The following is a 13,896-nucleotide window of genomic DNA, read 5'->3' as shown; positions in this document are numbered from 1 at the left end:
TTTAATATATTACTTGTGGAAGGAGAAGGTTTACAGAGAGAGCCACATTCCCAACTGCTCCTGGCAAAAGAAGAGGCTGATTTCAGGACTTGGAGCTACCCCTTCTCCAACCACCCACCCCCACCCAGCTGAGTGGTCGGGTCAGGTCCATGTTGCTGAGTTGTCTCTGGGTGTCTGTCCTCGCGGGCACCAGGTATTCTCAGCCCACACCAGAGGTCAAACATGGAACACCCATCATCTCTATGTAGCTTTGACCCCACGCTCCCACCTACCCATCTACCCCATGGCATCTCAAGTCCAAGACTGGCTTTTTAAAGTACAAGTCCTGCTGAAGGTATTTCCTGGCCATGCTGAAATATGTCTCCTGGAGGAGGAGAATAAGGTCAACCACTGTGACAAACAAAACCAAGAGCGGAGGGCCAGTGTGTGGATTGTGTTGATGACTGTGGCTTTCATTTCCCCAAGGCAAAGAAACCTCAGGAGGCTGTGGTCATGGTTTCTCATTTTCATGCTGAGGCTTTTTGGGAAATTTCAGAAGTTGCCACCCACACCTTGTTAGGGGAGGGAGAGGAAACTTCCTCTTCAGGATGGGTTGGGGATTGTGGGAAGACCTTTGTGTGAGACCAAGTGTCATGCAGAGACAGCAAGAGAGAGACTGGGAATCAATTCCTTCTCCAAGGGTTTAATTAAAGTGTGGGGAAGTTTGCAATCTTATTCAGAAGTTAACATCTGAGTATAGATTTGAAGGAGGTAAGAGATGAAGCCATGTGGGTGTCAGACAGAAGCATTCCAGAGACAGGGAACAGCAGTGCAAAGGCCCTGAGGTAGGATTGTGTCTGGTTTGTTGGAAGAACAGAAAGGAAGCCTTTGTGGTGTGGCAGGAACTAAGGGAGTAGGCGGTGAGCAGAAGATAAGGTCAGAGGGAAGGGAGAAAGGTGGAGAGTGAGAACTACCTTGACATCTTGGGAAGACTTTGCCTTTTATTCTAGGTGAGTTGGGGAACCACTGGTGGTCTGAAAGCCAGAGAGTACATGATCAGGCTGACGTTTAACAGAATGCCTCTGTCTGCTGTGTTGGGAACAGACTGAGCGAGTAAGGGAGAAAGCAGGCAACTGCAGCTGACCAAAAGAGAGACAGGAGAGCTGAGATATTAATGGAGTGACCAGCAGCATCAGAATTACCAGGAGGCTTGGGAAAACAGATTGTTGGGCCCCAGCCCTGGAGCTGCTACCTGTTAGTATGGGCAGTGTCCAAGGAATTTACATTACAAGTTCCCAGGTGATGATACTGCTGGTCTGGGGGCCACACTTTGAGAACTTGTCTTTGTAGAATTTATGAAAACATTTGTTTATCAAAGTTCTCAAGGAAGCACATTGCTCGCTCCTGTGTCCCCAGTGCCTAGCGTGATGCCTGGCACGAGTCTTCATCGAGCTCAGGCTCTGGGCCAGGCGCGGTGCTATTGAATGAGGTTCATGAGGGTCCCAGGTATGAACTGTTTGGAGGTAATTGGTGATGAAACTTTCACAGGAAGTGGTCATTAAAGGGAAAGGATTCCTTGTAATTACAATAACAACAGGTGTGACACCTACCCAGTGTCTGCCTAGATGTTTTACTTGTATCTCTCTCCAATTAAATCCTGTAAAAGCCCTGGGAGTCGGGCATTATCCCGGGATTTTTATCAATGAGAGAACCAAGGCTTGGAGAGTTTAATTTTCCCAAGACCACAGGATTAACAAGTACCAGAACCCAGCCAGGCCTGAGTGAGAGCTCTCTGCTGTTTACATCATAGGCCGCCTGAAGAAGTCACTGACAAGACCTAGTAATTAAAGAACCTCGAGAAGCTAGGAGTTTCTTTCTTTGCGGACTGTGAGCTTTTTTAAAAGTGCAAAGAATATGCCATCCTTTAAAAAAATGCTTCCCATCTGAATTGAGATTCCTGTTCACACAACATGTTTTGAGCCTCACGCCCTTCCTGGCAGAACCCTGGCAGCAGTGGCTGTCCCAACAGAAGTATTTTTGCTGACTTTTGTGGCTTAAAAGCCTTCTCTGATGGAGCACTTTTCCTTCCCTCTTCCTCTTCTCAGCCTCCTCCGGCAGGATGAAGGGTGTAAGATGTTGTGCTGAGGCGCTGAAGCTTGACAAATTGAGGCCAGCCTATCTCTAAATGGAATCCGTGTATCTTGCTAGGGAGGGAGAAAATCAAGTTCCAGCACTTCCCTCCTTATCAGCCTCTCTTTTTCCCTACCCTTCCCTGAGGATAAAAATAACCGCTTCCCAGGGCCTCACTGCGATGGAGCAACTGTGCGCCGAAACCAGGCCTAGCGTGAGAGCAGCTGCTCCCCGAGGCACGGCCCCGCGAGAGCCTTGGGGTCAGGACGGGGGCCTGTCCGCAAGGACGAGGTGTCCCAGGACAGGGCAGGGGCCCTTGGAGCCTCACCAAGAGAGGGGGCACTGGTGCAAGTTTGACCGCGATGGTGGGCGGCTCACAAAAATACATCAGGAGGCCCGGAAGTCCATGCACTGGCTGGCTCCACCGCCTTTAAGTACACGAGGTCTATCTGCAGTTCTTAACCTCTTTGAGGGCACAAGGACTCCCTAGAACAAATGATGACATACCACCTCTCTGTGTGCAATCAAGCATACACACAACACACAGAAACATGGACGTGGACACAAATACGCACGGAGACACATACACTTTTGCACACAGTTTCATATTATTGGAAGGCTGTCGAAGCCTGGTATGGACCACAGATTAACAACCCCAAAGGCAGGTTGATTATAGTGATACAGAACGATTATAAAAAAATAACAATTTGGCAGGGCGCGGTGGCTTACGCCTGTAATCCCAGCACTTTGGGAGGCCGAGGTCGGTTGATCACGTGAGATCACGTGAGGTCACGAGTTCGAGACCAACCCAGCCAACATGGTGAAACCCCGTCTCTACTAAAAACACAAAAAAATTAGTCGGGCATGGTTGCGGGCGCCTGTAATCCCAGCTACTCGGGAGGCTGAGGCAGGAGAATGGCTTGAACCTAGGAGGCAGAGGTTGCAGTGAGCCGAGGTCGTGCCAGTGCACTACAGCTTGGGTGACGGAGCAAGACTTCGTCTCAAAATAAATAAATAAAAATATAAAAATAAATAAAATTTTGTAACGTAAAAATAGGGTTAGTAAAGCGTGCTAAGATCTTTCTGGAAAACAAATATATGTAGTATAAATTCTAATAATAGATACGGAAATGATAAAGTTGATCACCGATGGTAAGATAAAGGATGATTTCTATTTATTTGAGTTTTCCCACTAAACAGGAAAGCATGCTGCTCTTTCGCAACCAGAACGGCCGCATCCAGGCGTTTCCGGGGACCTGGGGCGCCCACTGAGCTGCAGGCGCGGCCGGTGGCTCCAGCCTGGCCCGTCCGTCGGGAAAGGAGGGTTACAGACAATAGACAAGCAAACATTAGACGCAGTGACCGCGTGGGGCGGGGACCCGCTCTTGGGGAGAGTGTGACCCGAGCCCTTCGCCCGCCGAGGCACTTTAAAACCCCAGCGCGCTGCCCAGCCCGGCCCGCCCAGAGCGAAAGGTGCGTGCGCGCTCCCGGGGAGGCGGCGGCGCGCACGGGCGCGTCCCGCGGGCAGCCCCCAACTCCGGACGATGCCGCGAGGAGGCGGCGGCGGCGCGCTCCGGAGGTCTGAAGCCACTGCTGGCTGCCACGGGCCGGCGGCGCGATGAGCTGGGCAGCCGCCCCCGGCTCGGGGCTGTGAGCGGCTCGGGGCCGGGGGTGGGCGGCGGTGCGGCGGACGGCCGACGCTCCTCTTCGGCGGCGGCGGCGGCGGCCATGCGTGGGGCGGCGCGGCTGGGGCGGCCGGGCCGGAGTTGCCTCCCGGGGGCCCGCGGCCTGAGGGCCCCGCCGCCGCCGCCGCCGCTGCTGCTTCTGCTTGCGCTGTTGCCGCTGCTGCCCGCGCCTGGCGCTGCCGCCGCCCCCGCCCCGCGGGCCCCGGAGCTGCAGTCGGCTTCCGCGGGGCCCAGCGTGAGTCTCTACCTGAGCGAGGACGAGGTGCGCCGGCTGATCGGTGAGTGGGGCCGCCGAGGCCGGGGCGGGCAGGTCGGGCCGGCTGGGGCAGCTTCCGGCCGCCGGCGGATCAGTCTGCGCGCCGTGGACCTCGGGCGAGTACCCTCCCCCCCCGCGCGCCCGGATTCGCCTCGCGGCCCGGTCTCTGCCTGCCGTGCTGGCTGGGAGGTGTGGTCCCTGCCCGGTCCCCAGCTCTGGGTCAGCCTTCGTGCCGCCCTCGCTGCCCCGCCGCGATAGACCCAGATTCACCCCATCCCATCCTCCTCACTGCCTCCTTAGCCCTTCTCCCTAGAAGAGTCAGTCACCCTTACAACTTTTTTTCCTTGCTGCACGAAGTTTTTTTGACCCTTTCTATGTGTGTCACTCTAGGGCCCTCGATTTTGAATATCTCGAAATTCACGTTTTAGACTGAACTTGCAAACCCTTTGCTGTGGTTTTGATGCTCCAGTAGAGGCCACGCTCTGTGCTTACCCTTTTACAAAAAAAAAAAAAAAAAAACAAAAAAAAAAACGAGAGAGAAAGAAGGGGAGGTTATAAGGGCACCAAATGTTCGTGGCAGCCTCCAAATCTTGGGACTTAGATTTGGAGCATATGCTTAGATTCTAAGCATATTTTTAGTGAATGAATCGCCAGGTAGCAGACCTTTTTAGTTTCAATACCTTTTTGGTTTTTGCATTGGGTGTGTTGGGAGTTTGGACTGACTGTACTTCTGGGCCACTCTCCTACTTTTGAGTATCTTGAAGGGAAACAAGAACTTAGTCTTGGGTCGGTTTGTGGTTCCATTTACTTGCTTAGCTTTGTTGTTTGGGCAATTAATTTGAAAAATTGCTGGGGTCTTATGTTAGGACTTTGTGGATTCTGGAAATGACCCCTTAGAGGAAGATCTGACAGGAACGACCCCCCAAAAAGGAAGTCCTTGGTACCTATACATTTGCGTTCTTTTGTTATTATGGCAGTATCTTTATTTCATCTGAAGGTGGTGCTTCTGAGTGTTTGAGGGGAAAAATTATTCTCTATTGCATCCATTATTTGTCAGTATTCTTTTTTTTTTTTTAAGTAATAAGACTTTGTTGAGGTGTGTTGAGATTGACTCAGTGTAGAAATGGAATTACTTAAAGCAGACTCTTTAGACATTACATGTACGGATTTGCAGTTTTTAGCCAAAGAAGAATGCTCTTTTTACGAAGTCGTGCTCATTCTTAATCCTTCTTAGTCTAGCTGAGTTAGCTGAATGTAGTTTAGCTGAATTAAAACTGCTACTTGGGGTAGTACTTGGAACACAAGACTAAGATTTAGGAAAAATAATACAAGACGACTCATACGTTAATTTTAGAAATATTAACGTATTATGCATGGTTTTGTAAAGGCTTTTTGGTTAAAAGCACTTATATACCCATGTAAACAAAGTCAGAGGTGTAGGTAGGAGACAGAAGACAACCAGGGACTGACATTGAATTCCTGCCATATACCTGCCCCTACATGCTTTATACACATAATTTCTTCTAATTTTCTCGGGGCCCAGTGAGGTAGGTGGCATTATTCCTATTGTAGAGATGAGGAAAGTGGGGTTTTTAAGTAACTTGCTCAAGGTCACACAGTTCATTTTTTTTTAGACAGAGTCTCGCTCTTGTCACCCAGGCTGGAGTGCAGTGGCGCGATCTCGGCTCACTGCAACCTCTGCTTCCCGGGTTCAGGTGATTCACCTGCCTCAGCCTCCCAAGTAGCGACCACTCCTGGCTATTTTTTGTATTTTTAGTAGAGACAGGGTTTCACCATGTTGGTCAGGCTGGTCTTGAACTCCTGAGCTCGTGATCTGCCCGCCTCGGCCTCCCAAAGTGCTGGGATTACAGGTGTGAGCCACCGCACCTGGCCTAGTTCATATTTTTGAAAAAAATGAAACAGTGTTGACATAGGCTGCAAAGTTTTATCGAATGAAGTGAAGATTTTGTCTGTAGAAGTTTGATTATGTCATGGTGGAAAATAAATCATTGCTAATTAGCACTTGAGTTATATATTTGTTACCTTATTCAAAGGTTGGCCTGGAACTAATTTTCTTAGCAGCATTTGCAGCAGAGGAAGCTCCTGATTGATGAGCATCCAATTTATGCCCAGAAATGCTGTTGCTGGGAGGGTAGGAAGCATTGTTTCAATTAACTCCCTTGTCTATCCCCGGGGGCGAGAGAGACTTCTAGTAGTATTTTCTCTAGTGCAAATAGGGTTGACCTGTTACAGAGGATCTCTAGTCACTCCATCCTGCCAGATTCAGGTTCGTTGTTTCCATCCCTTCCCATCTCCGTCATACATTCTACCTTTAAAATAATTCCTTGGCTCCTCCAGGTAGGGAAGAGCCAAGTGGGTAGGACTGAGATGTGTACAAGGCACTCCGAGTTCTCAGAATGCAGTCTCTCACAGAAGCTGTTATGGTACTTAAGGCTTCTTGGAATAGTAGCTTTGCACCGTATTTTAGAATCACTATAGATTTTGTGCCTTCTGAACGCTGGCATAGGAAACGAACCATTATTTTATAATATTTTTAAGACAGTTTAGAGTTCCAAGTAAGAAACTTATAAATGAAGTTGATAGTGACAACTTTATAAATTGAACTAATTGCCCTTGATATGAGAATAAATTGTTTTAATCCAGTTAATATATGCATATAGTTTTAAGAGAACCAAAAGGCTTTTTTTTTTTTTTTGAGACGGAGTTTCGCTCTTGTTGCCCAGGCTGGAGTCCAATGGTATGATCTTAGCTCACCGCAACCTCTGCCTCCAAGGTTCAAGCGATTCTCCTGCCTCAGCCTCCCCAGTAGTTGGGATTACAGGCACGCATCACCATGCCCAGCTAATTTTGTATTTTTAGTAGAGACGAGGTTTCTCCATGTTGGTCAGGCTGTTCTCAAACCCCCAACCTCAGGTGATCACCCACCTCAGCCTCCCAAAGTGCTGGGATTACAGGTGTGAGCCACTGCATCCGGCTTAAAAGACTTTTGACAAACACAGCAGGCTCTTGCTTTTGTCCTTTTTATCCCTCAGGCTCTACATTCCAGGGGTAGCTACTACCTCAACTAGGTCTGTTTATTTTTTCTTCCTCTTTTTTTACTTTCGTCATTCTAAATCAATGTAGAATAAGTCTTTGACTTTCTAGTATCATAACTGAGCTCTTTCTCATTTCTCTCTTAAATCCTCCAATGTAGTTACGTAACTTTTTTGTAAAAATAGCAGTATTTACATTATTGTGTACACAGGTATTGCTAAATAGTGACTTATGATTTTTTTTATACATTTTTGTTTTTTCCACAGCAAATAATTGCATTTTATCAAAATTGCATTTTGATTCGTTACCTATTTATCTTTGGCTGTGTTCCCTCAACTACTCCAAGAAGTATGTTAAATGCCTTTTGATTTTTTTTTTTTTTCCAGGTAGCACATTAAATCATCTATCAGTGCCACTTGGTTTCCTCTTAGAGACTTCTTGGTCTGGAGCATTCCATCCTCTTGCTCCAATCTAGATAGTACGATTATTTTTTCTGGGACTTCCTGTTACTTCTTTCCTGTCTTGGAACCTCTGTTTTTTAGATCTCCTGTCTTCCTTTTTCTTGGTTTGCTTCATTTTGCTACTATGTATGTATCCTCAGTAGCTTCTTAAGAAGGAATGATGGGAGATAAATTACTTGAGGCCTTGAATGTCTGAATGTATCTATCCTGTCCTCATACTTTATAGATGGTTTGGCTGAATTTAAAATATTAAGTAGAAATACATTTTTTCATAATTTTGATGGCATATTCACAGTTTTCTGTCTTAAGGGTTTTTGATGAAAAGTCCAAAGCCATTCTGATGCCTCTTCTTTTCTCTGTTTTTTTGAAGCTCAGGTTCTTTTTCTCTGGCATTCTGAAGTTTTATAAGTTTTTGTGTGGTTGGTTGGTTGGTTCTTTCCTTCCTTTCTTCCTTTTCTTTCTTGTATTACCTTAGTGGGTCCTTTCAATCTAGAGACTCTTTTTAGTTTTCAGAAATGCTTTTTTTTTTTAAAATAATTCCCACCCTTTATTTTCTCTCTCTCTCTGTGTGTGTGTGTATGTGTGTGTGTTTCTTTCTGAGATGTCTGTTGGTTTGGTTGTTGAACCCACTACAAATGATCTTTAAATTTTCTTAACTAATCTCACCTCTTACGTATTTCTTTGTACTGGAAGGAGTGGGGGGGGGGAATGGTTCTCAATTTTAATGATCATGTTTTTAAATTTTAGAATCTTTTTCTGTTTCCATTTCATTGCATCTTATTTTATGGATGTATTATCTTTACTTATCTCTGATGTGTGTATTTTTATTTTTTCTTTGTGTTTAATATATTTTTAATATTTCTTCTGTTTCCTCCAGTGTGGTTATTCATTTCAGGGATCTTTTCTTTGTTTGTTTAAGTCATAAATATCTGGTGATCCTTGACTGTCTATAATGAGGAAAAAGATCCTGAGGAGCTGATTGCAGAGGAGAGAACATGTGTGTATTGGTGGTCTAGTGACTTGTGAGTTCAGGTGGACTTTTCATTGGGAGTCTGCCCCGAATATCAACACCTTTACATCTCGTTTGGGGCCAGTGTTCACAATGAAGAAATCATCATCTCCTGCCTCTGGTATGCTTGGTGATATGCCAGCTGCCAGGGTTTGGGTTACCTGGCTGAGGGAGGGATGGAGGCTGTAGCCTTCGACTTCTGGCTACAGTTCTCCTGTCACTGTGATTCAGTTTCTTCAGAAAAAACTTTGGGTTTCCTGCTGGAACTGGGGGTCCAAAAGCTTTGAACACCTCTTTCGGTGGCTCCCCCCTTGTCTAGGCTAAGCCTCACATCAGCCTTTGGCATCTCCTTGGTGCCTCAAGACCTGAGCCTCTTGGAGGTCCTGAGGGGCAGTGACCATTCCTTCAAGTACTTTGCCATCTTGCAAAAGTTTGTTTAAAAAAGCATGTTGTCTTTCCTTTTCTGTTTGTCCTTATGGTTTGATGTCTTTGTGATTTTTTTTTTTTTAACTATCATTTTAGAGGAATTTTGGAAGGAAATGGAGGTAAGGGATTATGGTCATTCCACAATGTGTAAATGGCAGTTAGGGTTTGGGTTTAACTATTGAAGATGACGTGTGGCAGTCTTTTTATATGAACAATATTACGAGTAGTTAATGGTGGTTGTAGTAGTAGTTGACACTTTTAAAAGTGCTGTCTTTTGTCTGTGTGGGGCATAGAGGTCATCCCTGTGTTATGTACTGTCATTTCCATTTTATAGATGAGTGTTAGTCTGCTCAGGCTGCTGTAACAAAGTACCATAAATTGGGTGGATTGTAAACAACAGAGATTTATTTCTCACAGTTTTGGAGGCTGGGAAGTCCAGGATCAAGGCTTTGGTAGATTTGATATCTGCTGAGAGCCCTCTTTCTGGTTTATGGATACTGCTTTCTCCCTGTGTTCTCACATGGTGGAAGGGGCAAACGAGCTCCCCTGCGTCTTTTTTATAAGGGCTCTAATCCCATTCATGAGGACTGCTCTTATGAGCTAATCACCTCCCAAAGGGCCCTACCTGCTAATACCATCCCTTAGTGGTTAGGATTTCAACATAGAAATTTTGGGGTGACACAGAGAAATGAGAAAACAATAATCTTAGAGTAGGTATGTATTAATGACTAGCCTGGTTTTTTGGTAGTAGTAGGGCACGCAGTCCTGATGGAAGTGTATCTGTTCTGAAACACCGAAAGCTTCAGAAGCTTTTAAACTCTGGTTGGCCTTCCTGTGTTCCTGGGCCCTGGTTCATCGCTTGCATTTACAAGCCTGTTACTTGCATAACAGGCTGCAATGTAGGCATTCATTTCTGCATTTTACTGATGAGGACCCTGATTCAGGGCCTTTTGGACAGTGAGTAGAAGGCCAGGTCTTGACTCAGTCCTGTCTGAGACCTGAATTCATACTGTCTCTTTATCAGCTCTGGAGGAGTGCAATTAACCAAAAACTCAAAGAGTAGAACCGCAAGCCTCCTGCCACAGGTGCTTGTTTGTGGTCTTTATTATTATGCTAATTATTCTTGCATCCTCCCATGTTCTTTAATTGATAATTTTCATTGTACTGAGCTCTGTGGAATTCCGGAGCCTGTGAAGGTGACATAAGGCTGGGCAGTGCCAGAAGCTTGGGAAGAACATGCTGGTGGAGGGGGGGGAATGGTATAAACTGGTTATGCCAACAGTGGTGGTGATGATAGGGGTCAGGGGGACTTTTGGGAAGAGGCCCCATCTCCCACCAGTTAGAAATTCACTTTGGATAACTTGCTTCTCCTCTTAAAATAAATATCTTCTGGAAAAGTCAAGCATGTTCACATTTTATTTAAAATCAAGTCAATACTAGTTGAAATCACTGTGTCCCAAATCAGTCCAGAAAATTTTTTTGAAGCTAAACCAAGTACCATATATTGTGGTAGAAAATGACAATTCAAAATTATTACATTCCTTTCCCTGAAGATCTCAGAATTTTGTAGGGGAGACTTGCATTTATGACTGTAACAGAGATAAGAGTTATATTGCTGATTGACATAAGTTATTGTAGGAGCACTTACTTTTGACTGTGGAAAGGGTGGAGGGGAGAGAGGCTTAGAGAGTTTAGGAAACTTGTCCCAGGGAAAAAAAAGACATTTGAGCCTCATCTTGAAGGATGAATTTGATAGGCAGAAAAGAGCAGTTCATACCAGGCTGAGAAAGTAGTGTGAACAAAGGCATAGAGGGTGGAAGCAGCTGTGTGAAATTGTGGGGTAGGAAAAATCTAATGTGGCTGAGGTGAAAAATTAGCAAAGCCATGGAGCGCCACAGGATAAAGCTGGAAGGTAGGCTGAGGTTAGAGTAGGAATTTGAACTCTTATAGGTGAATTCTTCAGTGAGCTGCTAAAGAATGCAGACTAGGAGAGTGCGCAGTCAGGTCTGGGTTATAGGGAAGATAACTTTGGCCCCAGTGAAAAGGATGGCTTTGGAGAATGAAATGCTGGATCTGGGAAATGGGATAGAGCCAACCTTGTGATGATAAGAGGGATCAACTAAGGCAGTTGAAGGGGTGGGATGGATTTGTGAGGAATTTGGTGAGTTTGGAGAAGACTTAGTAGAAGAGACTTTAGGGCTAAAGAAAGGAGAGGAGTCACAGAGGAATCTAGGGTTTCAGATTTGGGCAACTGAACCAAAGGACCCTTTCCTTTTGGGAGAAGGGGTTGGTCAAGGGAAAGAAAAAGGAGATGAACCATGTATTCCTCTCCTCCCAGCACCCCTCTCTCCTAAATCTCAGAGCCCATGCTTGGTGGGTAGGAGGGGTGGAGGGTTGAAGGCGTCCTCTGCCCATGAGTCTGGCATAACCTGCCAGAGGGCCCAGATCCTGGGTGGGTTTTTGGGAGGTTAGCACTCTGCAGCAAATCCTTAACCCTAGGCGTTTTGGTGGAGTTGGTATTTATTTGAATCCATGTGTTCTTCATTGGGAGACAGGCAGAGACATTGTGCAATTGTGGGTTTGAGGGTTGTTTTTTTTCCTCATGCTACACATGTGAGAGAACTCTATCCAATTATGGCTAAACCTGTCCCCTGTGAGTCACATCCTGAGTTGACTGGTCAATTCCAAAGGTGCTGCCTAAAATGCTGTTTGGATTTTAAGGATCACTTTTGGGACAAATCAAACATGTGAGTATTTATTCAGGCACCTGAGTTGAGAAGTTCCATAGCATTACTTTTGGTGTTTTGATGCAGTTATGCCAATGTTCTGAAAAATCTTGGCAGCTACACATCCTAAAGCAAAACAAAAACTTTTACATGAAACAGAACCATTAGCTACTCTAAAATTATGTCACACTTAAAGGTATACATTTTTGTGCGTTGTTGATGTAAATCAAGTACAATATTTTCTAATAAAAATTTTATTAAACAGCATTCATTTGTGAAGGTCTCTTAAAATGTGCCAAAATAAATGTGTGTGTATTGCTCAGTTACATAATAAACAGTTGTTGAATGATTCTTTTTGTGTGTTCAGCAGTGATAGTGCTGAGTGGATTTCATAGGTCTCATTCTTATCTTTTTTTTTTTTTTTGAGACGGAGTTTTGCTCTTGTCACCCAGGCTGGAGTGTAATGGCATGATCTCGGCTCACTGCAACCTCTGCCTCCTGGGTTCAAGCAATTCTCCTGCCTCAGCCTCCTGAGTAGCTGGGATTACAGGCGTCCACCACCACTCCCAGCTAATTTTTGTATTTTTGGTAGAGATGGGATTTCAGCATGTTGGCCAGTCCAATCTTGAACTCCTGACCTCAGGTGATCCACCCACCTTGGCCTCCTTTCAAAGTGCTGGGATTACAGGCCTGAGCCACCTTGCCCGGCCTCATTCTCATTCTTATATAAATTTTAAGCTGGAATAGACAGCACACAAGTCTCTAGTTAGGGATCACCTGTAATTTAGGGAGGAGGAGGAAGAGCGTATCTTGCTGTATGCCAGGTACTTTACATATGTTCTCTTTTATCAACCATAGGAAGTCGGTGGCATTGACTGTTTTTTGTTTGTTTGTTTTTAAACAGATAAAGCTGAGATGCTGAGGTTGTGGGCAATTAACAGAATTTGCTGTAGGTCACAGAGATGTGTGGGGCTATGTGACTCCAAAGTGCGTGCTTTCTCTACTGTGCTGCCTTTGAAGGTTGACAGTTTACTTAGTCTTTAACCAAAATCATCTGAGAAGCTTTAACAAACTACAGATTCCTTGACCTACCCTGAGCAATTTGTTGAATTGATCTGAGATGGGGCTCAGGTAAATTAACGTTTTGAATGCCATGTTTAATTGATTACAGGAGGTACAGGTTTTCCACATTTGAACATCTCTGAAATCAGAACCATGTTATAATCAGTGGAGAGTCATCAGTTAATAGCTTTTTTCTTTCTTAGTGGCACAAAAAATAAGGATGTACTTTAGATTAAATGAAATATGATATTATAAAAAGGTGATACTGTAAAGGGAACTTAAATACATAGTTTGTCACTTTTCTTTTTTTTTTTTTTTTTGAGATAGAGTCTTGCTCTTTCTCTCAGGCTGGAGTACAGTGGTGCAATCTCAGCTCACTGCAGTCTCTGTCTCCCAGCTTCAAGCGATTGTCGTGCCTAAGGCTCCTGAGTAGCTTGGGACTACAGGTGTGCACCACCATGCCTGGCTAATTTTTGTATCTTTTTTTTTTTTTTTTTTTTTTTTTGGTAGAGATGGCGTTTCACCATGTTGGCCAGACTGGTCTCGAACTCCTGACTTCAAGTGATTTCCCCCCCCAACCAACCCTGTCTGGGCTTCCCAAAGTGCTGGGATTACAGGTGTGAGCCACCATACCAGGCCTCCACCTTTTTTATGTGCATATGCATGTGTTTGTCACAACTTTCAGAATTGTAAAATTCACTGGTGGTATTTATTATTTGCTTACAGCAATAGCTGTGTAGTAATGCCCTTGCAGGGAAACCATAAAATGAATGAGATATTGTCATTAGATTAACAGCAATAGCAAGGTTACTTTTCAGCCAAGAAGCTGCAGGCAAGGAGAAATGTCAGTGGTTCTCAGCCTTTTTTTGTGAAAGCCTTAGGCCCTTTCCCTAGAAAAAGGCATGAATGTCCACACATACTAAAATTTGTATACTGTGCTAGGACCTCTAGACTTTTGGGGCCTTTGAGGGACTCCTGATGAAAAGCTTAATGGGTATACCTGAGTGTCACAAAAACTGGTATATGTCATATTCTGTTTTACATCCTAAGATCTGACCTCCTACATGAATTTTTTTGAAAATTTGCATATATTAAGATTCACTCTGTT

At 45.0% G+C, this 13,896-nt stretch overlaps 1 protein-coding gene across 7 annotated transcripts in view; it reads left to right on the top strand.

Annotated features, from left to right (window-relative positions):
- Nucleotides 1–3,632: 3,632 nt before the first annotated feature.
- The window catches only part of RYK (receptor like tyrosine kinase), a 129,399-nt gene continuing 119,135 nt past the window's right edge, over nt 3,633–13,896 (top strand). For 5 of the 7 annotated variants that reach the window (XR_008547108.2, XR_008547106.2, XR_008547107.2 and 2 more), the window contains exon 1: nt 3,633–4,072. Coding sequence is in view for 4 of the 7 variants with exons in the window: in XM_054681043.2 (XP_054537018.1) it covers nt 3,838–4,072 (235 nt within the window). In the remaining 3 variants the exon portion in view is untranslated. The remainder of the gene's footprint in view (nt 4,073–13,896) is intronic. The other 2 variants (XM_063807195.1, XM_016941971.4) reach the window with 1 other exon arrangement.

This window comes from Pan troglodytes, chromosome 2 (assembly GCF_028858775.2).
Source record: "Pan troglodytes isolate AG18354 chromosome 2, NHGRI_mPanTro3-v2.0_pri, whole genome shotgun sequence".
NCBI classification, from domain to species: domain Eukaryota; kingdom Metazoa; phylum Chordata; class Mammalia; order Primates; family Hominidae; genus Pan; species Pan troglodytes.
The sequence above is the reverse complement of the archived record's forward strand: the minus strand, read 5'-3'. Positions and strand labels throughout refer to the sequence as shown.